The 23,816-nt window shown below is 36.6% G+C and overlaps 1 protein-coding gene across 5 annotated transcripts in view; it reads right to left on the bottom strand.

The window, feature by feature from the left end:
- The window catches only part of LOC138366632 (A-kinase anchor protein 9-like), a 101,950-nt gene that overhangs the window by 20,557 nt on the left and 57,577 nt on the right, over window positions 1-23,816 (bottom strand). For 4 of the 5 annotated variants that reach the window (XM_069327802.1, XM_069327803.1, XM_069327804.1 and 1 more), the window contains 14 exons: window positions 23,234-23,391; window positions 22,743-22,910; window positions 20,575-20,679; window positions 18,052-18,198; window positions 14,930-15,124; window positions 13,831-13,934; window positions 11,096-11,273; window positions 8,437-8,631; window positions 7,118-7,309; window positions 5,740-5,922; window positions 2,920-3,036; window positions 2,105-2,278; window positions 1,637-1,708; window positions 1,267-1,446 (listed from right to left, as the gene is read on the bottom strand). In XM_069327802.1, coding sequence (XP_069183903.1) covers window positions 1,267-1,446; window positions 1,637-1,708; window positions 2,105-2,278; window positions 2,920-3,036; window positions 5,740-5,922; window positions 7,118-7,309; window positions 8,437-8,631; window positions 11,096-11,273; window positions 13,831-13,934; window positions 14,930-15,124; window positions 18,052-18,198; window positions 20,575-20,679; window positions 22,743-22,910; window positions 23,234-23,391 — 2,168 coding nt within the window. The remainder of the gene's footprint in view (window positions 1-1,266; window positions 1,447-1,636; window positions 1,709-2,104; window positions 2,279-2,919; window positions 3,037-5,739; window positions 5,923-7,117; window positions 7,310-8,436; window positions 8,632-11,095; window positions 11,274-13,830; window positions 13,935-14,929; window positions 15,125-18,051; window positions 18,199-20,574; window positions 20,680-22,742; window positions 22,911-23,233; window positions 23,392-23,816) is intronic. The other variant, XM_069327806.1, reaches the window with a different exon arrangement.

Here is a 23,816-nt window from a genome sequence, read left to right as displayed (position 1 = left end):
TTGAGGTTCCAGGTTTCAAGAATTCTTCTTTATCAATTTTGTAGATTCCCTTTACTATTTTGTACGTAGTGATCATGTTGCCTCTTTTTCTTCTATTTTCTAGCTTTTGCATATTTAACACCTCTAACCTCCTCTTGTAGTTCTTGTTTTTCAGTTTTGGAAGCCACTTACTAGTATGTCTATATACCTTTTCCAGTTTACTGATATTCCTTCTGGAAGTTCATTTCTATAGATGATGACCTTTAATGTTGCGAGAATTGAACCTTGTAGTACTCCACTATTAACCATGAAAAGTTATTCACCACCTTGCGGTTATTCTCAGGGTCAAGGTTCCCTGCGGCCCGGTCTCTGACTAGGCCTCCATACTACTATTTTAATTATAAGGCTTAGTCCCTCTTTACTCTCATTCTCACTCTTACAATCCTTACCTTCATTCTAATTTCCTCACATGTTTTGCCTTACATAAGCAAAGCAAATCAAAATTTTCCGTCATAACAAACTTTCTCCTCGCATAACAGTTTCTGTAGCATCTCGGCTTTCTTGTTATATCCTTAGTGTACTTGCCAAACAGTAGCATTATATCTCACAATTCAAAGAAAAGCTAGCAATATGATAGAGGTTTATTTTGAGGGTAAAACAAACCAAAAAATGTATCCCAACATGACTGGTTTGAAAGATGATGAAAATTATGAAAATGCTAAAGTGATGATCAATGCAAGTCATTTAGACACGATAATTAAATGTGGATTAAAAATATTGAGCTCGGTTATACCTGACAAAACCAAGTAGAAGTATTCAAATAAAGAATAAATTATTGTGATGATCAGGTAAGGATTTTTACACAGAGTCCAATTCTGTGTACATAATTCCTAAAGCACACAATCAACTAAAAATAATATGTACTGTACAGAGCAAATGATCACGTGTGTGTGTGTGTGTGTGTGTGTGATGGAGTTCTCAGAAATTTTCAATTAAACCATGATCTGATCTTAAAAATTTAATTCAGTAAGCAAAACTGTTGAACAACAAGATCTGACTACTGAACAGGTTGAGAGGACAATTTTTCTGCAGGTGAATACAGAAAATTTAAGCGAAATTGCTTCAGTTATTTGGTTAGTAATTACTAATGCAAACTTCAATTCAAACTGCCCATTATGGAATAATGTAGCCAAATGCACAGGGCAATTAGTTGTTAGAATCAAACAGAAATCATTAATATTCAATTCAAACAATGGGCTCACAATGATGCAGCTTTAACTCATCTACCTGGAAGTCATTCAGGCTGGTTATCTCCTCCTGCAAAAGCTCTACCTGAGCCCTAAGGACAGTAACTTCACCACTAGCAGAACACAGCCTTTCATACTCTTCCTTGGTAATAGTAATTTCTTCCTCAAATGGTGAAGAATGAAGAGCTGCATTTTCTTCTTCATTCATTTGCTTATCCTCCTTCATGATACGAATGTAAAACAAAAAGTAAAGCAACAGGAAAGAGAGAAAGATCAAAAGATACTGAATGAATCTACAATATTAACAAAAAAGGCATCAGAAGTTTTAAATAATAGTTAAAAGTAGAAGAAAATCAAACAAAATGCTGCCCAAGAAGAACAATTTGAACATCAGCTTTCAGCAAACTAACCTTGCCAGCAGGAACAGCACCATCAAATGAAAACGACTCTCCATCTTTGGGGTCTTCAGACCCAGGTGAAACCTGCAGGTTACAGCCAAAATATTAAAAACCACCAAGAATATAAGAGGAAAACAAAAACATAATAAAAACATGTACATTTTTAAATCTAAAAAAATCCACCTACTATATTGTTAAAAAAAAAAAAATTCTACATAAGTTTATTTAATAACCATGTCTATCATATCAACATTATTGATTCAGTGGTATGAATATGAAAAAAGTGGAGGGCTTAGCAAGAGAAAGGAAGGGTACTTAAGACCTGAGAGGGAGAGAGCAATCGGCAAGACTTGTGCAAGTATCGGGCCACGTATGTGTGCTCGTTGTTAACCACTCTCGGCAATGAATAATCAAAATTATGGACAATAAATATTTAGTTTCAGGTAAAACTGCATCAACAGAATATTTCTTTGACATTACCTTGGTCATGTTTGAAGTACGAGATGATATCTTGGATAATTCAATGTGGCTATCAGGTTGTACTGACATGAGAGTCAAATTATCTGTTGATGGGCGAGTTGAAAATGATCCTCCATCATCAGTTTTGCTGCTAAAAACAGTGGAAGCTGAAGGAGACTCCTTGATGCCATGTATCTGTCAAAACAAATAAGTCAATAGGACTACATTATAAAATACTACACTCCTGTACATTAATACACACTAAACCATTAAAATATTATTATGAATAATAGTGATTTAAATTCATTTACTGTAGAGGCTAAAATCTGTTAATGTCATTAATTCAGTAAGACTATTTTCATTACAATGTCATCTCGTATTCAGAAATCCTGAACTCTTAAGTGTTAAAAGTTACCCTCAGTACAACTGCTTGTGTTGAATGACATTTGGCCATTAACAGCAAACCAGGTTCAGGCTTGAAGTGTATGTGCTGTATTCCGATTATATTTTGCCTATACAGTAACTTGTTTTCTTGGAACTCGCATGCAAGCAGTTTTTTTAATTATAGAGAATGTCTACATCTTATTTTCGAATAAAATCATATCTTACTTTTTCAGTCATTTTTATTTTACAGGGCTGTCACAGCTCGGGTAAGAAGCAAAAATCATGGTAAGATAAGACTTCTAAATGTATACCATACAAAATATAAACAATAAATACTGCACAGAGTGCAGTAAAGCACTATGGTACTTTTATGAGCTAAGTTTTTCAATACTCCTGAGAACCAGGAGAACTGAAGACTGAAAACTCAATGACAACACAACAAAAGAACCTACTGCAAGCGAAGGTGAATCAGATTGCTGTACATGCGATGATTTTCTCATAATTTCAGGAGCCTCATCATCACTTAATCTGGCAGAGTATTTCTCATATCTTTCAATAACTTTTTTCAACTGCAAAACCAAGATATTTATTACATTAATGATTCAAGATAAAAATTAATAACATGATTAAAAATATAAATTTAAAAATACAGCTCATCCTCCTATTTAGAGAGTACTTATAATAACGACATAGACATATATTGGACATTATACTGACATACTGGGCAATTAGAGAATAGATTTTGGTACTATTGAATTTGGACAAACTAGAAAAGGTTTTGTATTTATGTTCCTAATAAAACCTAACCATCCTAGGCCTAATACATGCTATCAGAGGCCTAACGTAGTATTTATGTGCACTATACTAGGCTTAGGAATAATTAAGTTTGGGTTTTAGCTTAATTTTTTCCGAACTCTTATAAAGTTAATGAAGTAGTTCCAAATTCTACTATCTAATTGTCCATTACATCAGTACTGTATATGTACGATGAAAAGTACTATCTAAGGTAAGCTGGAGGATGGGTTGGTAAAACTAGTATTATATATAACTACATAATTTCAGATATACTCATGTAGTGTACACAGAAATAAAATGTACTGTCTATAAATAGCTTTTTTCTTACATTTCATGTAAATTTGGGATACCTTTCAAAACTATTACATCAAAACAAAATTAAAGTGATAAAATAATCAGTGAAACATCTGAGGATAAATCAGGAAGCATCAGCAGACAACTACGCACCAGGCCAGTGCCAAGTGCCAGACGCAGACTTACAGAGTGCCTCCACCCAGTGAAACTATAAATATTCACTTATTTTTGTGTTTTTCTAACATTCTGTATGTAAATTAATAATTCTAACGTGAAAAATATTTTTTATTTTTTTATTTTTTTTTATACACAGGCGGGTATGACCATTTCTTCATAGCCGCTGTGTAAGGGTTAAGTACAGTTGTGCATTGTACTTGTTGTGAAAGTTTTACATAGTGGGCCAGTGGGCTGGCTAGCTGGTTGACCTTTTGTTCCTGCATTCCACAGCTAGTATACAGTACATGATGTTATAAGCTTGTGACTGTGGGTCACTGAGGTTGTATGAGAGAGGGAGTGAGCAGGTTGGCTGGTTGGATTGAGGACCTTACCTTATTGTGTATTTTAACAATTTTGTTCTGGAGAGGAATGGGTGCTCGTAACTGTTCTCAATAGGTGTTCATTTTGGTATAAATGAGATCTATGTCAGTGTTGTGATTGACAACAGTCATTAGACTTGTTTTGGGAAGAGTCAGACCAATTAAGCTGTTAGGTTGTACAGACAGACGTTTGTCAGATTTTTGTCAGATTAATGGCTTGCGAGACGAGAAATATAGAAGATGACCCTCATTGGCCCTCAGAATGTGGGAACACAAGGCCTTGAGAAACTGTTAGAGGGGCAGTCTCTTCTTGTTACCAAGGGATGAGAAGCCAAGAACACTCCCTTGTCTCCAGGGTGACTGGAGACATTGCTCTATGATTGGTTTGAAGACCAAGAGGTAAAAGGTTAATCCTACAAAAGGTCGGCATTTCAGGGACATGGTTTTATGTGCCTTGAACAGGATCTTGGACTAAGAGAGGTGTGTTAGTGTGGCTTGGGGGAAGAATGTGTCGGGGTATTGACAAAAAAGAGGAAGCGTACCTCTTGTTTTTTCTTGGATTATGTCCTCAGTGGTGTAAGTAAAACTGTTCTATGTTCAAAGTCATGGATATATTTCATTAGTGACAAATACTCTGGATATACTGCTGACCATTTCCAATGCCATCGACATTCATCACCATACATTATAACACTTAACTAGTCACTTGCTGTCACATTATTCACTACCATGCTTTCAACATTAAACCACTGTAAACTACATTCATCCAAATATATAAACTTGATTACTATACTATGTTTATTGTCACCAAAACTAATGTATCACAGTTTAATTATCATTACTTTGTTTAACTGTTTGATTTAATATCATCAAATCATCATCATCTAGTCTTATATCTATTGTTCAAGGTTTCATGAGTGGGCAACATCTGCCCAAGGACTAGATGAGTGACATTATCTTTTCCCTGGGAGAGCTGGTAATTTGAGAGATGACAAACTAGTTAGGTAAATGTACATTCAAGTGAGAGCCCCTGTAGTCACAAAATCATCCCATCAAGCTTACAAGCAAAGTGGACACTACTAAGAACTGATTCACAAGTATTATAAAGGGGTTTCTCTTGGTGTTACAGAATGGTGGTAGCATTGTCTGCATTATTTTTTTTTAAAGGATGAGACAAGGAGTACTAGTGCTAATACGGACAATAAGAATATGAAGTGGTGTGTTATAGCACCACCGCTAGTGAATATATTTTAATCTTGTGACAATGTGAGTCACTGAGGTTTTAAGTCACTTCCAACAAAATTGTATCCCCTAGCGACACTACTAGCACAAAAGCTCCTTACAGCTACACTCGCCAGCTAGATGGCTAACAACAGTGGATCAAAATGGTTACTCAAGAGCCTGGAGTATTCAATGCCCTAGCCATGCCAGGGGGAACTAAGCAAGGGGAGGTGACCGAGGTGCCACCCATAAACGGGCACTTTATTATATTGTAAGCTTTAATTTTTAGACTCTTTACGTTCATTTCCTATATTGCTCTCTTGTTCTTCCACTATGATGCATCCCCGCTACATGAAAATGGATAACAGGAAAATGACAATGCAAATACTAACAATATTAACAAAGAATGAGGCCAATAATACCCACCAATGCTTGGCATTCTTCAAGACTTCCTCCATTAGCAATGAGTGTAATCACCTCATTTACTCGGGACTTCAAAGTACTCAGTTTCTCGTTCAGTTCTTTAATCTCGGCATTCTTATCTTCTATGAGACTTTCAGCTAGTGATGATGAGATGTTATTTGGATTGCTAGCACTCACAAGCTTCTTCTGAAAGAGAGTGAGGACAAAACAGAGGTGAGTAAAACTACAATCATGCTTTATGAGATTTACCATTTTGTTGCTCCATTACACAGTGTCTTGATGTTCCCATGAGCAGGAATGAGTATGCTGTCAGTGAAGATTAACATTCCACACCAATAAAACATCCCTAATGGGTCATATACCTTGTGTTGATTTTGGGGACCAATAATGCAGCCCAGTCTCTGACCAGGCCATATTGGTACAAATGACACATTTAAGGATTAATCAAGGAATGGCCTTGAAAAATGTTTCTCCAACTACGCTCAAAGCCCATGCAAATGCTACATGAAATCACAGGGACCACCAAATTTATTCTTGCTAATATACTATTGCCTCACTCAACTGCTAATTCCAACCAGTCCCCTCTTCTGTATTCTCTCTTGCTTCTTGCCCTTTTTCCAACTCTTTCAGTTCTACAATGCAATCAAACAAGATAATGCAGTAGTCACTGGCGCTCTTAATGGTACCTCAAATTTTACATTTTCTACATCATCTTTTTGGGTAAACATCACATTTAGGGTAGCTGGTAAATCACCACCTCTTTCTCTCAGCTCCTTGATATGCTGTCATGGTAAGTTGTGAACGCCCATCTGAGTTATGCCGAGATCCGCCTTCCTGAAGTTTTGACAACAAAGTGAAAAACAGTTTTGTCTACTGCAACCGAGTGAGTTCGTGTTTCCACATACTGTATATTAATGGTAAATTTAGAATTGAAAACTGTATTGATCACCCCCAGACTGGAATATTGAATTGCACTTTATATTACAGCAAAGAAATGTAGTATCATATACACTTCAAATAAAGGCCCTACTAGACCAAGTAGTGCAGTTCTGGTTATTACATATGAAATATATACATAAACTAGTACACACACACATACACAAGCTGGAAACTCAGATGAGTCACAGGGATGTTAGGGGAGTTTTCTTTTAGCGTGGGAGTAGTGGAAAAATGGAATGAACTTAAGGAGCAGGTTGTGGAAGCAAACTCTCTTCATAATTTTAAAACTAGATATGATAGGGAAATAGGACAGGAGTTATCACTATAAACAATTTATGGCTAGAAAGGTGGGATCCAAGAATCAATGCTCGATCCTGTAGGCCCAAATAGGCGAGTACATGTATATTTATCAATAAATTGTTTTATCAAAATCAAAACTAACCTTCAGATTCTCAACAAGTTTATTTTTTTGAGCTACTTCATCTTCCAACTGTCTCTGCCTTGTAAGGTGCTGATCAGAAGTTGTCTGGGGCAGACTGTGAGGCTGAGAGTTTGACTGCATGCGCTGCAGCTCCTCCTCACGTGACATTAGTTTTCCCCGAGTACTTGACAGATTATGCTTAAGCTCCTCTATCTGTATGGAAAGACAAAACACTCAATCATAACAAATTTACTTGTTTTGTATTTTGTCTTCTTCACTCTACTAAATGATGGATCATAAAGTACTATCGAGTTCCAGAGCTAATGTGGAAGATTGATATCCAAATAAATTACAAACCAAAGAAATGGCAGGATGTGCTGGTCCCCATACAATATGGTATCTTCAAGTGCCACTTACCTATCAGTGCAGGTAATGGTGCCTTCAACTAGTTACACTCAAGCTATGAGGAAATTTTGTAAAGTGCACATTTCACAGGTTTGTTTGCCAAGATGCAGTACTTGGGTCTTCTCATATTTTAAAGAAATATATGTAATTGTCAGGACGCTTCATGTATTTGTGAAATGCACAAGTTTCAAGAGGCAGCCTCCATGAAGGAAAAAATAGATAGTAAAATTCACGAATGATAAAAATGGGAAAATGGTACACAAAACAGAATATCAATGGCATCTTACATGAAACAGGTAAAGATATGGACAGTCTTTCAAACTTAAACATAGAAATCATTCATAACATTATATACAGTATACCCAATGGTGGAAGAAGTACTAGAATATCCAGTACTATCATGGAATGACAGTACTGGATCTGAAACTGGAATGGATCTGGAACTTAGTTCAGATTTTGAATGTTGCATAGTATGTTAGTATGCATTTGAATGTTGCATAGTATGTTAGTATGCACTTGAATGTTGCATACTATGTTAGTATGTATTTGAATGTTGCATAGTATGTTGGTATGTATTTGAATGTTGCATTAAGGGTGACAAACAAGCATAACAAGCGTGTGGCAGAAATGATGGAAGCCACCTCCATTCACTGCTTCAGGATCAAGTACATCGTAGTGCTGGAACACTGTAAAGCATAAATTCCCCATGAACGATAACCAAGGCTGAGCTCTAAGGAGCTTGAGCACGTGCACACATGCTCTCACAGCCCTTCAACTCCCTCCCCACCTTCTCTTTTTGTGTAAACATAAGGAGAACTAGCAAAAAAAAAAAAAAAAAAAAAAAAAAAAAAAAAAAAAAAAAAAAAAAAAAAAAAAGGCAATATATAAACACAGAATGCATGATTTAGATTAATTATAATATATTGAGTACTGACCTCTCTTCCCTTCTTGGTTAATTCAGTTCTCTTCTTTTCCAGATCTTCTTGAACAACATTAAGCCTCTGCTTAAGTTCTGCATTCATAGGATGGTCTGAGCGACGGAGTTCGTCTAAACGAGCTTCAAGACTAGAGATCTGTACTAGTTGCTCTTTGGAATGTTCTTGCAGCATGTCTCGCTCTGCAGTTACTTCCTGTAACAAATATAATGCCAGTACATTAGTTACATTTGATCACATACAAGTAAACAAGAAGAACTCCCTGGGTTGGTGTGAATCTCGTGATACAAACAGGGTAATGTATGAAATCCATGGGGATGCAGTGATTACAGGATGCTGTAATGAGTACAGGGCTGATGACATGAGCAAAGCAAATATAGTGAGACTAGATTATATTGTGACTGGCGATTGATTGAAATTTAGTGGATGTAATGCTTAAGGTTGTAGTGGTTTAGGTTTATCATAGTAAAAACTGAATTCCTCACACACGTGAGGTCCACAGTTTGAGTCTCCTGGAGCCCAGGCGAATGGAGGATTGTCATAGTAATTTTTGTTGTGTTTGTGATGATGGTGTTTGTGGTGGTTGTAGTTTTGGTGGGATAAGCATTTATGATCAATTGTTGCCGTGGGAGGAGACTAGTTTATTGTGCACACCATTCTTATCCTGGAAGCAGTACCACAGAAAAGGATAACAGAGGGCACAAAAGGTCTTAATCAGATCTCAGCTGAGATTTTACATTAATAATTACATCTAATCTGCACACCTTATAATTATAATGTCAGCTAGATACAACAAAATTTCATTACAATATCTTTGTATCTATAATAAATTATAGACATTGAAGGTAGATTTTTTCTTAATACATAAAACTTTTTAGATATGGAGTGTTAAGAGCTGCTGCTTATTATTATTAGTCTTCACACTACATAGCTTATTCATTAGTCTCATATGTCATTTATCTACCAGAAGCAAAATATGGATACAGTACAAGGATTTCAGGTATTTTATCTTTACTAATGAGAGGGTTTGCCATTTTATTTGGCATGAGTTTAGATTTATTAATAAAAGGGTCCATTTTTTTCACAGACTATGATGAAATTCTCTAGTGTGTGTCCCTGTCTTTGTCCACACACTTTGCACTTTACTTCATCTAGGTCTCTGTACAAGCCAAACTGCCAGAGGTACCTGTAGCTAAGTAGTATTCGAGCTGTGATGTCAGTTAGTCTACTAATTTCATTACTTGTACAAACAGATGTTTTGTTTGACATATTTCATTATGATAAACAATGGCTCCGCTAGTTCCTATTTGCATAATTCTACTTTCTTAAAATTCATCTAAGTCACTTTTTTTAGAGTACTATTTGATAGTTCAAGATTACATTCTACATTGTCTTTATTTACTGCAAGCATGAGGCAGCAACTTTATCATGTTCCTAAATTCCAATGTGAGAAGAACTCAAAACATTTTGATGGACCTCCCCTTAATAAATATCTAGGCTTGGCTTCAGAGAAAAGCATGTTATTATTGAATTTTAAGCTATTTAATGCTAATAGTGAGGAAAAGAAGTCTGAAATAATTAAGCTGTCTACTATAATGTGGTTGCATTTCCTAAAATGCAACTACAAGAAAGTCACTTAAAAAATTTACATCTGGAAAATAGTAAGGAGAATTAGTTCAACATCTCCCACAGTCAAATAATTCCTTACAAGACCAGTAGGCATGGTAAAATGGGCAATATTCAAAATTCAAAAATAAGGTTGCAACAAATGCATAGAGATACAGTAATTCTAAATACATCAAGGTCTCAAGACTTTTCAAGAGTGAATTTACCAAGAGACCTGTTTTCTAAAGATAACTTAACCAGCTAAATATCACAAAAGGTACTAAAGAGTACCTGAAAACTGGGACTGATTAGACTAACATGGAGGCCTGATAAGAGGGTTGAGGGTTTACTGACCTCCATTACCACCACAAGGTCAATGGAGGTAGTGGCTTGGGTTGACTGTGGATTTGGTGTAATATTTGTGATTCTGAAGATATGAGATGAGATTGTGATAGTTGCAGTGGATTGTCATTTTGATGAATGGCTAGAGATAGATTTTGCTATAGATGAATGATTTTGGTGTTTCCCCAAAAGGCACTAATTCTATTTCCAAATACAATATGAATACAAATACCTTGTTTCAAGTAGGTGGATACCAGCAACTTTACCCTACAAGAGTATAGTTCCAAAGGAGATATATAATCACAATGTACAAAATGCTAAGATGAATATACTAAGTGGACAGGAATGCTCTTCCTTAAATAATGGAAAACATGGCAAGAGAAAACATTGTGAAGCTAGAAATAATTAACTCAGATGTAAGAAAGTGCTCATTGGCAATGCAAGCAGTGAGCACATGAAAAAGACACCAAAAGCTTCAAAAAGATGTATGATAAGAGAACTAGACAAGAGAACTAGAACGGAGTAATATAACAGCACCAGGTGATAATCGCTAACTAACCCGAATACAGTATTGAATACGGTAATATAGTAATACAGTATATGGTAATACACAGCAAAAGTTGAATAGAATTGCTTGTGTTCCTCCAATATTATTGTAACTTTAGAACACAAAGCTGCTGCCAAGACAGTCCACAAGGAGTGAAGCACAAACCTCATATTCCACCCTAAGAATTTTTGCAGTCATTTCTAGATCTCTAGTATATTTTACAGCAGCTTCCATAGTGCGTTCAAGGGCAAGTAATTTGTCTTCTAGCCGTTGGTCAACAGACGCTGGTAAGATGGCATCATCAGCTTCTAGTTCTTCTAAAGCAGGTACATGTAAATTATCTCTGTAAATGCACAAAATTAACATTTAAAGGTGGAAGTTTTTAAAGTAATTGCAACACATGTGTGTGCAAAGAATACAAATACAATTTAATATATGGGTATTAAATATACTTATTAAATAAAAATGGCTCTACAGTATATATAATGCCTCTCCACCTGATGAAAGTAGAAAAAAGGGGGTAATAATAATAATGATGTCACCAAAATGAATAGTAGCAATAGGACTTCATGAACCAAACTAAGCTTTACAAACAGAATTAGGAAAAAAAGCAATAGCAAGACAAATAACTGGTAACATTATATGAATTAAGATAAATGGCTAGTTAATGGGCAAACATGGTACAGTAGAAAGGTTTGGAGTTCAGATGGCTTGATCTTAGGCTTTCTTAACCCCTGTACTGTGCTCACCGAGTACCTCATTTAACGGGTGGTGTGCTCACTGAGAAAACTCATTTAAAGGTACTGTATGGTGAACAAATCAACACTCCTGCAGGTATCTGGGGCTCACCTCTACTTCTTCAAGTCTTCAGTAAACAGATGCTTTCTTTGAAGAAAAAAAAAATATCGTCTGCATTCTTTCTAGCTGTAAGAGCCTCAGTACTGAGTGAGGAACCAAGGTTGGCACATGCAGCAGGAGCTCACAGCACCACTTATTAACGATGAATAAAATAAGCAACTGCAATTATTTCGCAATGATAATGCACAGATGATCCTGACTGTGATAAAGACTATAATATGTACAAGGAACAGATATCAGTGATCACAACACTGGTTATGCTGTTCAAGGGTGAGAGGCAGACATTTACAGCACACAGTTGCTGTTTTGTGTATCTTCTCATAATGAAACATGACCTCATGTTCCTTTAGAAAGTAAACTTGTGAAAAATGATTCATATTCATGATTTAGTGATAGGAATCTGATAATAATAAGTGTTATGGCTAGATTTAGTGATGTTTGTAGTATATTGTAGGCATTTTTCTGTATCAGATACCTGGATTTTACCTGGGAGTTGATCTTCTACTCAAGCCTGGCCCAGGGCCAGGCTTGACTTGTGAGGGCTTGGTCCACCAGGCTGTTGCTTGAAGCTGCCCACAGGAATACATATCCACCACAGCCTGGTTGGTCTGACAGTTCTTGAAGATAACTATCCAGTTTTCTCTTGAACATGTCCATGTTTGTTCCGGCAATATTTTTTATTCTCGCTGGGAGGATGTTGAACCACCATGGACCCCTCATGTTTATATCGTATTCTCTGATTGTGCCTATGGAACCTCTGCTCTTCACTGGTGCTATTCTGCATTTTCTTCCACATCATTCACTCCAGTATGTTATTTTACTGTGTAGATTTGGGATCTGGCCCTCCAATATTTTCCCTGTGTATATTATTTGATACCTCTCTCATCTCCTTTCTAGGGAGTACATTTTGAGAGCTTTGAGATGATCCCAATAGTTTAGGTGCTTTATCATGTCTATGTATGCTGTACATGTTCTCTGTACTCCCTCTATTTCAGCAATCTCGCCTTCTCTGAAGGGGAAAGCAAGTATCGAGCAGAGCTCAAGATGGGACAGTATAAGTGATTGGAATAGTACAACCATTATGATGGGATCCCTAGATTTGAAAATTGTTATTTAAAAAAAAAAAAAAGTTCTAATGTTTACCGTACCCGAGAACCTGGAATTTATCACTATTAAACAATGTTATTTTCTGCTGCTCAATCAAAAACTTTATTAATATCTGCTTGTAGTTTTTCAATGTCTTCAAGAAAAGTAATTGTTATGCTGATTTTTGTGTCACCTGTAAAAGATGATACAAAGCTGTGACTTGTATTTTTGTTTATATCTGATATGAGAATAAGGTGGTGCAAGGACCGTGCCCTGTGGTACAGAGCTTTTAACTGGGATTGGACTATTATATTTAATTGACTGTTACTCTGTTCTGCTCGACAAAAAATTAAATATCCACTGTCTTACTTTACCTGTTATTCCCACAGACCTCATTTTATTTGATATCACTCCATGGTCACACTTATTAAATGCCTTTGTGAAGTCCATGTAGACCACATCTGCATTCTGTGTTTCTTATAATGCCTCAGTGATTTTGTCATAGTGGTCAAGTAGCTGTGAGGCATGACCTTCCTGCTCTAAATCCATGTTGTCTTGGGTTATGAAGGTCATTGTCATTGTTCCATACAAGGAATGGCTGATTATTACAACATTCAGGAAACTTTTTCTAGGTCCATGTACCACTTATCTTCGTGTGCCATGAGTCGAATAGCCTTGTCAAGAAGTTCTCATCTTTTTGAACTAAACATCAAATATTGTTCAAAGGAGTGCTTGTCTTCTTGCACCAAGTGTCTAGTATTATTCAAAAGGAGCACTTTCTCTTCTTACACCAAATGTTGAAAATCATCTTCAAGAAGAATTTGTCTTGCAACAAATGTCGAATATCATCCTCAAGAAGCATTTGTTTTGGGGGCAAGCATCATACATTTCTGTTGAGTTTTTAAATTTGTTCCATTTATAAAGGGAAATTATTTTAATGATATAAAAAAACTTACTGTACTGAAAGATCTTCAGCAGACTGAGACGCAGATGATGCAGACATTTGAAGAGCTTCTAACCCTCGAGTGGTTCGATCTAAACGTTCCTCAATTATCTGAAGCTGTAGAATAAAGATAAAAATTAACTTAAATTTCACATTATTCTTTAGTAACTATTTCATTTAATATCAGAATGAATATACTGTAGTTCTTTAACCTGTGTATTTTGTTATTTAATCTATGACAAAAATGGGTATAGTATAATAATAATAATAATAATAATAATAATAATAATAATAAAAACAAATAATGGCATGTTATTAATTGCCAATGTCTGGATAAGCCACAGTGGCTCCCTGAAGCTACTACACTGATACAGTGCCATACCACTAGGTGCCATCAGTCACAGAGTTCTTACTGGTCTACCAGGACCATGAACCAGAACCTGGTCCCCCCTCAGAGGTGCAGGGAACAGTGGCACTATGAAAACCTTCTATGTGAAGTTAATCATGTCTGCCACCACCAAGGGAAGGCACCCAGAAAGTTTGGGAAACAAAACACAATACTGCTTGGCTAGAAACAAGACCACAGCCTCAAAACCACCAAAAGAACTCCCCCCAACAATGTAAACAATAAAAAATGTGTAAAACTAGCGCAAGCTAGGTTGCCCCAATTTTTCCCCTCATTTGGGGGAAGGAGGGAGGCAGGCAGGAGGCAACAGGGAAACTAGCATGCTCTAGTTTCACAAATTTTCTATTGTTTGTTTACATTGATAGGGGAGTTCTTTTGGTGGTTTTGAGCCTGCAGTCTTGTTTCTAACCAAAGTAAAGTAGTCTGTTTTGTTTCTCAAACATTCTTGGTGCCTTCCCTTGGTGGTGGCAGACATTATTAACTTTTCATAAATGGTTTCCGTAGTGCCACTGTTCCCTGCACCTCTGAGGGGACGAGGTTCTGGCCCATGGTCCTGGTAGGCCAAAAACAACTCTGCGACTGATGGCACCTAATGTTATGGCACTGTATCAGTGTAGTAGCTTCAGGGAGTCACAAGGGGCTTTAACCAAGAAAAACTGATTTGATGATTGGAACTTTCAAATGTTAAAAGACACTAGTAAATTACCAGCATTTGACCCGACACATTGTGAGTGCCTTGTCCATACTCGTCTCTCAATTCCATAAAGAGGGAGGCACTAGCTTGTTGGGAATTATTTTCTTCATCTTCTTCAGGCTCGGTAATACGAGAACTTTGCAAGAGTGACTGACCTTTGCTGAGTCCGTCTCCTTGCTCACTTGCTGCACATCGATGCTCCTCAAGCTGCTTGATTTATGTTATAGTTATATATCAGATAAAGAATACAAGGCTAAATAAAAAACACAGTTTATCATCTTAAATACACTACAGAATAGTACAAGAAAAATTTAAATACAGAAGCAAAATTTTGTTGTTAAAATATATGGTGTGTACAAGATACAGTACCTTGGTAAAGAAATCCTCGAAAAATCCAAACTTTCATATTCGGTGATGATTTTTTTTTAATTTGTTGAAGTTTTGTGCATTTAAACCAGGGTTGTGCTTACCTATCAGATTTTCCCTAAGCAAGAAGTGACAAACTCTAAATCAGATATTTATAAATTAAATAAATGTTAAATTCAAATGTGGCAATTATACAAATTACATTAAACAATAATATTTAAACAAATAAAAAATTTGTGTACAATGAAACATCACTTTCTGAGCAGCACCTTGATTGCTTCCCAGCACTTACAAAACACCACAGAGCTGTTCCAAAATGTTAGATTTGCTCAGCCTACCAGGTGCCAGGGTAGTTAAAAATTGTTCAACAATGAGATGAAAAAAACATGTGAGGATCATATATATCAATCTACTAAAGAGAACTGCTCTGATAGTCAAAAGAAGTATCACCAAACAACTAGCATCTTCATGAGTAAGGTTTATGAATCTCAAACAATCTGATTGATAGTTGAAACACAAACTACTACTGCTCCAACTACGTCAGCCACCACCAAATGGAATCCTAGGTTACCCAACGACCCCAGCCAGTTACCCCCCTCCCCCCACACACACACACTATCAAGCCACCAGCGCCAACCTCATACCACACGGGGAATAATGGTACAAAGGGCTGGTATGGGTAGCTACTGAGGTACTGCAAAGAAAGCCCCATTTCATTATACTTAATACTATTTATATGCTGGCCCCCCTCAGTAGCTCCATGGAGCTTACTCTGAATAATAGATCTCAGAGAGGAGACTGGCTTATCAGAAATGGAAAACAACATAAAGAGAACCCATGGAACAAGGGACAAAGAAAACTGAATCAACCCACAAAAATTCAACCCAGACAGAACCATTAGACCGCAGGCAGCAGCAAAGAGCTGTAACCAGACAACACATGATGCACCCCCTGCTGAAACAAAAGACCTTTCCAGGAAACTACATGACACATTTTTCACCAGAAAAGAAGGAAAAGGAGCAACACTGCCCCCACTTCCCTGGAGAAGAGCATGAAACTCACCCACAGCAGCCAGAGGTAAAGTCCAACAAGAACACCACCTTCAGAAAGACACCACAAGCCAAATGAAAAAACTGTGAACCGAGATAAGGAGAGGGAACACCAAAACCTTTTCAAGAGACCAGGATAGCTCAGGAGGAGCATGAGCAGGCTGGAGGTGAAAAAAATACACGAGACAACTTGCTGAATGGTGCCAAAGAAGTAGTGATACTGAACACAAGCAACAGCGGCTCCATTAGTTCCAAATGATAAGAGACGACAGTATTAGATACAAAATGCAAATAGAGAAATAAAGCACAACAGAAAGACAGGATCATCATGACCAAAACTAAGAAAGATAGCAAAGAGCCAGGAAGAGGGAAAATGAGCACAACAAAACAAAATGATTCCACATGTTTTATGATCTTACTTCATAGCACTCTGCAAATTCAAGAGAAAGACATTTGAGAGATTGGGAAGAAACATTGGGTACCAAATAAAACACACTTGACAATCTGCCAACATAAACACATTGAATACATTTTTTTTTTTTTTTGAGATATATACAAGAGTTGTTACATTCTTGTACAGCCACTAGTACGCGTAGCGTTTCGGGCAGGTCCCTGGAATACGATCCCCGCTTCGAAGAATCGTTTTTTCATCCAAGTACACATTTTACTGTTGCGTTAAACAGAGGCTACAGTTAAGGAATTGCGCCCAGTAAATCCTCCCCGGCCAGGATACGAACCCATAACATAGCGCTCGCGGAACGCCAGGCGAGTGTCTTACCACTACACCACGGAGACTGTGTACATGACTGTGTACATAACACAAAGCCCAACTAACCACCAGGAAATGCTAGAAAGTGGCACAACTGAGGAGACAAAACCCAAAATCCTCACTCAGAGGGCAACCACAAAAGAACTTTTACAGAGAAAACCTGCGGGACAATACAAATACCGTGAAGGAAACAACCGATTCCAGAATAAGGGGCCAGCCACCCCATTGAGGCCAGCAAGGGAGGCAACAAAAATATGCACGATCCACTTGTCCAACTAATAGAAACTTCGTGAAAAGCAGAGAAGCACATCTGGAAATCAAGTAACTTGTGGGAGGCAGGGAGTTGTGTTTGAGAGCATGTGTTGCCTCTATCTTACTTTCCCTTCATTATTTACTCACAGTAGCATGAAATATATTGGAAGTTTAATGTCCCTTTCCTCGCCTTCTAAAAGAGGAAAAGTGTACATGTTTACCATTGTTTGTGAGGAGTGATGTCAGAAACTCCATCACCTCCAGCCTTACCTAGCCCTTTCTTCAATAAACTGATATTTTTAAATTTTCTGAATATCGGGAGTAATTGATCATCGCAGAACATTGAAAACACACTGTATCGAGATTCCACTGTTGTAATATAAATACTGTAACAGCAATGACAAGATTTCTTTAAAAGTGAGATACAGTAGATTCATTATAACACTATGAATGAAAATACCTGCATTACATAAAGTCTTACCATGCACAACCAGTTAAGTTTATCAAATTATTTGATCATAGTAATCATGCATCAATAACCAAATTACTTTCCATAATTTTATAATGCATGATCAAATTAGCAAACTATACTAACATTTCTCATGAGCAAGCTTGTTTAAGACATGCACTCTTATCTCAATACCAAGAGCAAACTAATGTTAATACAAAACAATAAAATAGCTTGAAACAATTGCTACCTGAGCAGTGAGATCCTGGGAGTGCTGCCGAGCCTGTTCAATTTCCGCCGATAACATCTCATTTCGAGCATTCAGCTCACTCACCTCAACACACTTCCCATCAACTTGAACCTCAAGGGACTGGATAATTTCTCTCAGGTCCCATATCTATTGTATAAAGAAAATCCCTTAAGTCAATTAGTACACAGTTAAGCTGGATTTAAGAGTGATTACAAATACTGTTAAGTGGAGATGTATTCCAATAATGTAAAAGTAGATGAAAATGACACGTAACAGCACAGTGCAAGACAACCATACATAAATTAACTAAACAAGAAAAAGTTATTAAAACACATGACAAACAAGCACAATGTAAATGACCATTCATCTAAATCAGCAAATAAATTATATCAAACAGAATGAGCAGTGCTATCTCATGTTTTCAGTCAATAATATATACCTGAACTGTATATACAAAAACACAACTGCTCATACATATATACACATACTCAGACAAATTAACAATCATAAATCCCACAGATCACCAACAAGAAACATTTAGTAAAGAGAGGAACACGACTAAAAACGTCAGGGGACTCAAAACTCACGCATGTTGTTTGACCAGACCACACACTAGAAGGTGAAGGGACGACGACGTTTTGGTCCATCCTGGACCATTCTCAAGTCGATTGTGATGAGGAAGTAGATGCAGGCAATAAATAGGCTAGAGAGAGGTGAGGAGCAAAGTGTAGTAGAGGAGATAGTAGCAGGAACTGCAGAGGGCCACGTATGTGTTAATGCAGACAGAAGATCAAGATAGAGCCAAACTTTTAATACTCGGTGACTGGTTTAAAAACCAATAGATTCGGAGGTATTCGAAGCAGGAACCGGGTATATATGAAACGTTAAACTTGTGAGCCTCATTCTTGAGGCTACAGTATATCAGCAGATTAAGCAGGCCACAAGAATAAGGAAAAGGTATACCCCATCAACATTTGGCTTCATTCTCTAGACAAGAGGAAGAATCCTTTTTATCTAAAATATCTGAGCCATATTAGTTAGGAGCAATTATGTTTTATTAGTAATTATGACATGAATGGGACAAGAAAGGAAGAGTGAAGAAGCTGGACTTCAAAAAGGAGTACAATATATCTTAGGGAATTTAAGGGAACTTTAAGATAGGATTACAAAAGTGTTTTGCAAGAATAGTTAGTTAACAGGATGTATGCAAAATTAAGAAATCTATAACAAGGGCACCAGCATTTCTATACCAAAACAGATTTATGACTGGAAAACAGGATAAACAGAAATTGCATAAAAGCAACAAAATAGTTTGTCCCTTACAGGACAACAATGGATGAAAATACAATAGTAAGCCCATGGTTTAACAGACTTTATAACAAGAAAAATGAGACAAGGGTTCAAAACAAGGATAGAAATAAGCACAGGATAAGGGAATTCAACCTCAAATGAGAGAAAAGCTAGGAAATATGTTCACTAAATATAAGATACTTAGGGGAAATAGACAAGGAAGACTTATTTGCTATGGTAGACAAGTGCTACCTATTTAAATTGAAAGGAGGTAGGATAATGGGACACTGATGGAAGCTGGATACTCGAGTCAAGTCATTTATAGGTAGGCACACTACAACAGTCATCCACAGCAACACTGCCTGAGCCCAGTAGGCCCATGAATCTGTACACCAGTTGATTGACAGTTGAGAGGCGGGACCAAAGAGCCAAAGCTCAACCCCTGCAAGCACAACTAGGTGAGTACAGCAACACTGCCTCTATTCCATAGACCAGGTACACAGTGCTTCTCATGAATTGTTTTATACTGTACCGGTTATCAAATGCATTATTATATTCAATTTTCACCAACAGCACACTTCCATCCACACTTGATCCAAACCATATTCTGTGTACTTCCATACTGGCTTCCAGCTTCTTCACGCACTTTTTCAACCCACTCTCTTCCCAGCTTGCCTCTTCTACCCCTGGCCTCAATTTCACAGGAAAACACATTTATAAATCTACCATCAAATGTTCATTCAACTTGCTCAAACAATCTCATTATGTTTTTCCAATTATATAACTTACTGACTTTTGCACTCTACATCTATTCATGGCATTTTCATTCCATCCTATATCTGTTCTCCTAACACCACACGAGAAGAAGTGAGGGAAGCAAGGAGGGCTGAGGCACATGGAAAGAGCACATTTCCACTTGTGCAACTGCAAGCAGGTAAGTACACACAACACACAATGCACATTTACAGACAACAAATAAGGGAGTAAATTTAATACAATTACTAAGTTACTAAGAAATACTTTTTTTGTTTATGGTTTTAGTTAAAATAAGAAATGTGACACATCAAGAAATTGTTACATGTTCATGCATGACTGCTCTATACATTTCCAGAAGGTGCATATACAGTACATTGTTTAAGTGCAGTACAGAACAAAAAACAAATCTATATAATTAATACAAGGAAGCACGAGACTCGCAAGTTGCTTAATTCTTAGACTACAGTACGTCATTACCTTATCAACAGCAGCTTTATGTTCGACTTGAATTTCCTCTTTACTGGCAAGAGCGTCCTGAAGTTCTTGGGATTTTTCCCGCAACTGTCGCTCTAAATTCTCCACCTATGATACAATACCACAGTTGTTGCAAGAGGAATAAATCTCACTATTGTCTTTTCATTAATTCACTGAGTTATATAAATCTAATTTGTTACTGTAATCAGCTGATTATCTTTATCAACAGTAACTAATTTCCACCAGTAGTAATGTAAAGGAAACTTCTATTATGCACAATATAGTCACGCATGAGCATGTCCAACATTCTACCAATCAATATTCCCAAACAATCAAACACACTGTCAAGCATTAAAGTCCACCATAAGAATTTTTTTAAGGAATACATGCCACAGAAAACTGAACAATGAATAATATAAACAATTAGGCAAGTACAATGAAAGTTGTTACTGTACAACAAATAAGAAAATACGTATTTGCCAATATAACATACAAAAAATTATGTACATATACATTGTGTATGCATTATTTATATACAGCAATGGTCTGGTACTATCAGAGAGGAAGTCTTGCTATGCTCATCAAGGTCGCATGAGACAAATGACTGACCTTCCCAAGATGTGACCAACAACAATTGCCTAAGAAAAATATATAAATAAACCGTGTGAAACTGTGCTCAAAAGTACAAGAGTTGTTTTATTCAACTAAAAAAAAAAAAAAAAAAAAAAAAAAAAAAAAGTTTAATCCAGCTAAATACAAATTCAATAGAACTTTGTACTTCCTCACCATAAAAAATGTAACATACTGCCAAGTTTATTCATTTTAATAATTTAATATGACCACGACATCTGAGAGACAATGAGACGATTTGACATTAAGTTGCCATGCAAGGAAAACTCCGATTTTCCATACCAACAATTATCAAAGATACAATGAACTAAGATTCCAAAATGTATACTTCAATACAAGGAAAAATGAACTCTGATCTGACTGTGATATTAGAATGGCACTTGGATGACTTTCCTCAATGTAATCTGTACTGGACCTGTCAGTATCCTGGGTGCCCTGTGGCAGCCCTTAGGGGGTCTCTTGCCCTATTGCTGGAAGGACTTCACTTTCTGGCCCAATCAATTTTCTATTATTGTTATCCTTCTGGTTTGTTACAGTTTTTCACTTCAATCTACAGTTCACCATACAGAGCAAGACATTTCCATGCTTCCATTCCAACCCTTGAGTCCTTGATTCTCCTTTGCAGAGCTTTCTTCTTTCCACTGATAAGATTTTATTTGTGTGTGGGTAAATGCAGTACACCTTAGAGTGGCATGGATGCTGCCATATGGTGGCAGTTGATCAGAGTCCAAAAGTGCTATCTGTTAACTCTTGCAATGCCAAGAAGGACCTCGAAAGGCTGAGAGTTCATGAGTGACTTTCCCACACTTTAGGTAGAACCAAGCTTTTCTTAAATGGCTTCCTAGCACTGGTATAACCTAGCAAGGACTTTCAATTAACCCCTTTTATGCTGGTGGAGAATCTTGATGAAGTATCCATGTATATTGCTTAAACAAGAGCTTTGCATATACAGTATAAAGTACTTTAAAGTCTGCTAATTTTTTTTATTAATTTCATTTTTAAATACTTCCAGTTAAGGTTAAATTAAATAAGGTTCTATTTGGGTAGCAGTTACCTGCTTTCAGACCCTTCCCTTTTATAGTTAGCCTCAGTAGTGCCTCCCATGCCAGAGGTTGGGTGTTCGAGGCTCCTATTACCCAAGGTTAGTGAAGTGTTACATCCATAGTAGTGTGGTATACAGTTTATATATATATATATATTTTTTTTATTTATATATTCTATTTATTCTGTATTGTTACTACACATTTAAAGATAATTTACTTGCAGGGTAATTTAATAAAAACATTATTGATATTAAGTACAGTAATAATAGACATCCTCATTCACATTATCACTACAGGAAGTTAACAAATGAAGAGCAGAGCTTTTAAAATGTTAAATTTACTGGTTAAACTGAAGCCCAAAATGACCCTCCCTATATAACAAAGTAAATTATAAAATTAACTTTACCAGTAAGAGTTTAATTCTTACCTGGAAAATTGTGTGTGTGTGTGTGCAGCAACTCCTCACAAAAAGAGACAGAACAAAAAATTATTTCATACCTCTTTCTCTAAAGATGCATGCTGTGTTAACAAGGTGTCCTTTTCACGCAGCTGATTAGTTAGCTTGTCCCTAGCATGCATTAGGTCCTCCATTTCTTGGTCACGTTCGCTAGCATGCTCCTCTAAGAACTGGCGAGATGATCGAAGCTGTCGATCTGCCACCTCCAGCTGTAGTTTTACCAAATGGTTTATTAATGGTGAAAGTAAACACAACTATAAATATACTGTATATGTAAAGTTCAATTGTATAACAACATTTTGCTGATACAACACCATACTCCTAACCTGTTACTGTCCCTAAACTATGTGAATGATGTAGATTAGATTCTACATTTGTACATGTCCATATTTTAAATCTAATGAAGAGAGTGAAAAATGGAATATTATAGCACCATTACGAAGCTCTATTAAGGGAGTCTCCACTTTACCCTGAATAAGGGAACATGAAAAATTGAAGAGACCTTACATTCAAGAACAGTAGAATGATGTACCTGTTGAGTCAAATCTGCAACTTCAAAATTGAGTGCTTCAACTTTGATGTCATTATCTCGCACTACAACTTCAAGAATGCCTTCCAGATCCCCAACACGAGTGACTAGTTCATTGTGGTCCATTAATGACTTATTTTTGACGGACAAAGCAGCACGTACTGTACGAGAAAAAAATAATTACTCGGTATACACAACATGTACATGGTATTTATGATTATCAAGTTAATAAACATTTACTGATCCCATCTTTCACATTATTTAGGATGACATAGCACAAATTATTGTCATAGAGAAATGTAAACAAAACCTGTATGTCCAGTGCAAGGACTGTATCACGCAGACATCATGAGACTTTAAAATATTCCTTCACTGTTATATGCAAATTTCCTATTTATAACTCCTGGAATTATCAAACCCTCAATTGTTTATTTTTCTTACTTAAACCTTAAAGTGTGTTTATCATCAAGTGTTGATTCATGGGGTAATGTGGTTGTCATATGTCGAGTTAAACTATTATTGTCTGGGTTTTACACCAATGATACTAATATGGATATAATAGTAGCTTTAGTTCAATATGGATGTA

The sequence above is a fragment of the Procambarus clarkii genome, chromosome 20, assembly GCF_040958095.1.
Source record: "Procambarus clarkii isolate CNS0578487 chromosome 20, FALCON_Pclarkii_2.0, whole genome shotgun sequence".
Taxonomy (NCBI): Eukaryota; Metazoa; Arthropoda; class Malacostraca; order Decapoda; family Cambaridae; genus Procambarus; species Procambarus clarkii.
Note: the sequence above shows the minus strand (reverse complement) of the source record. Positions and strands in the feature narration are given on the sequence as shown.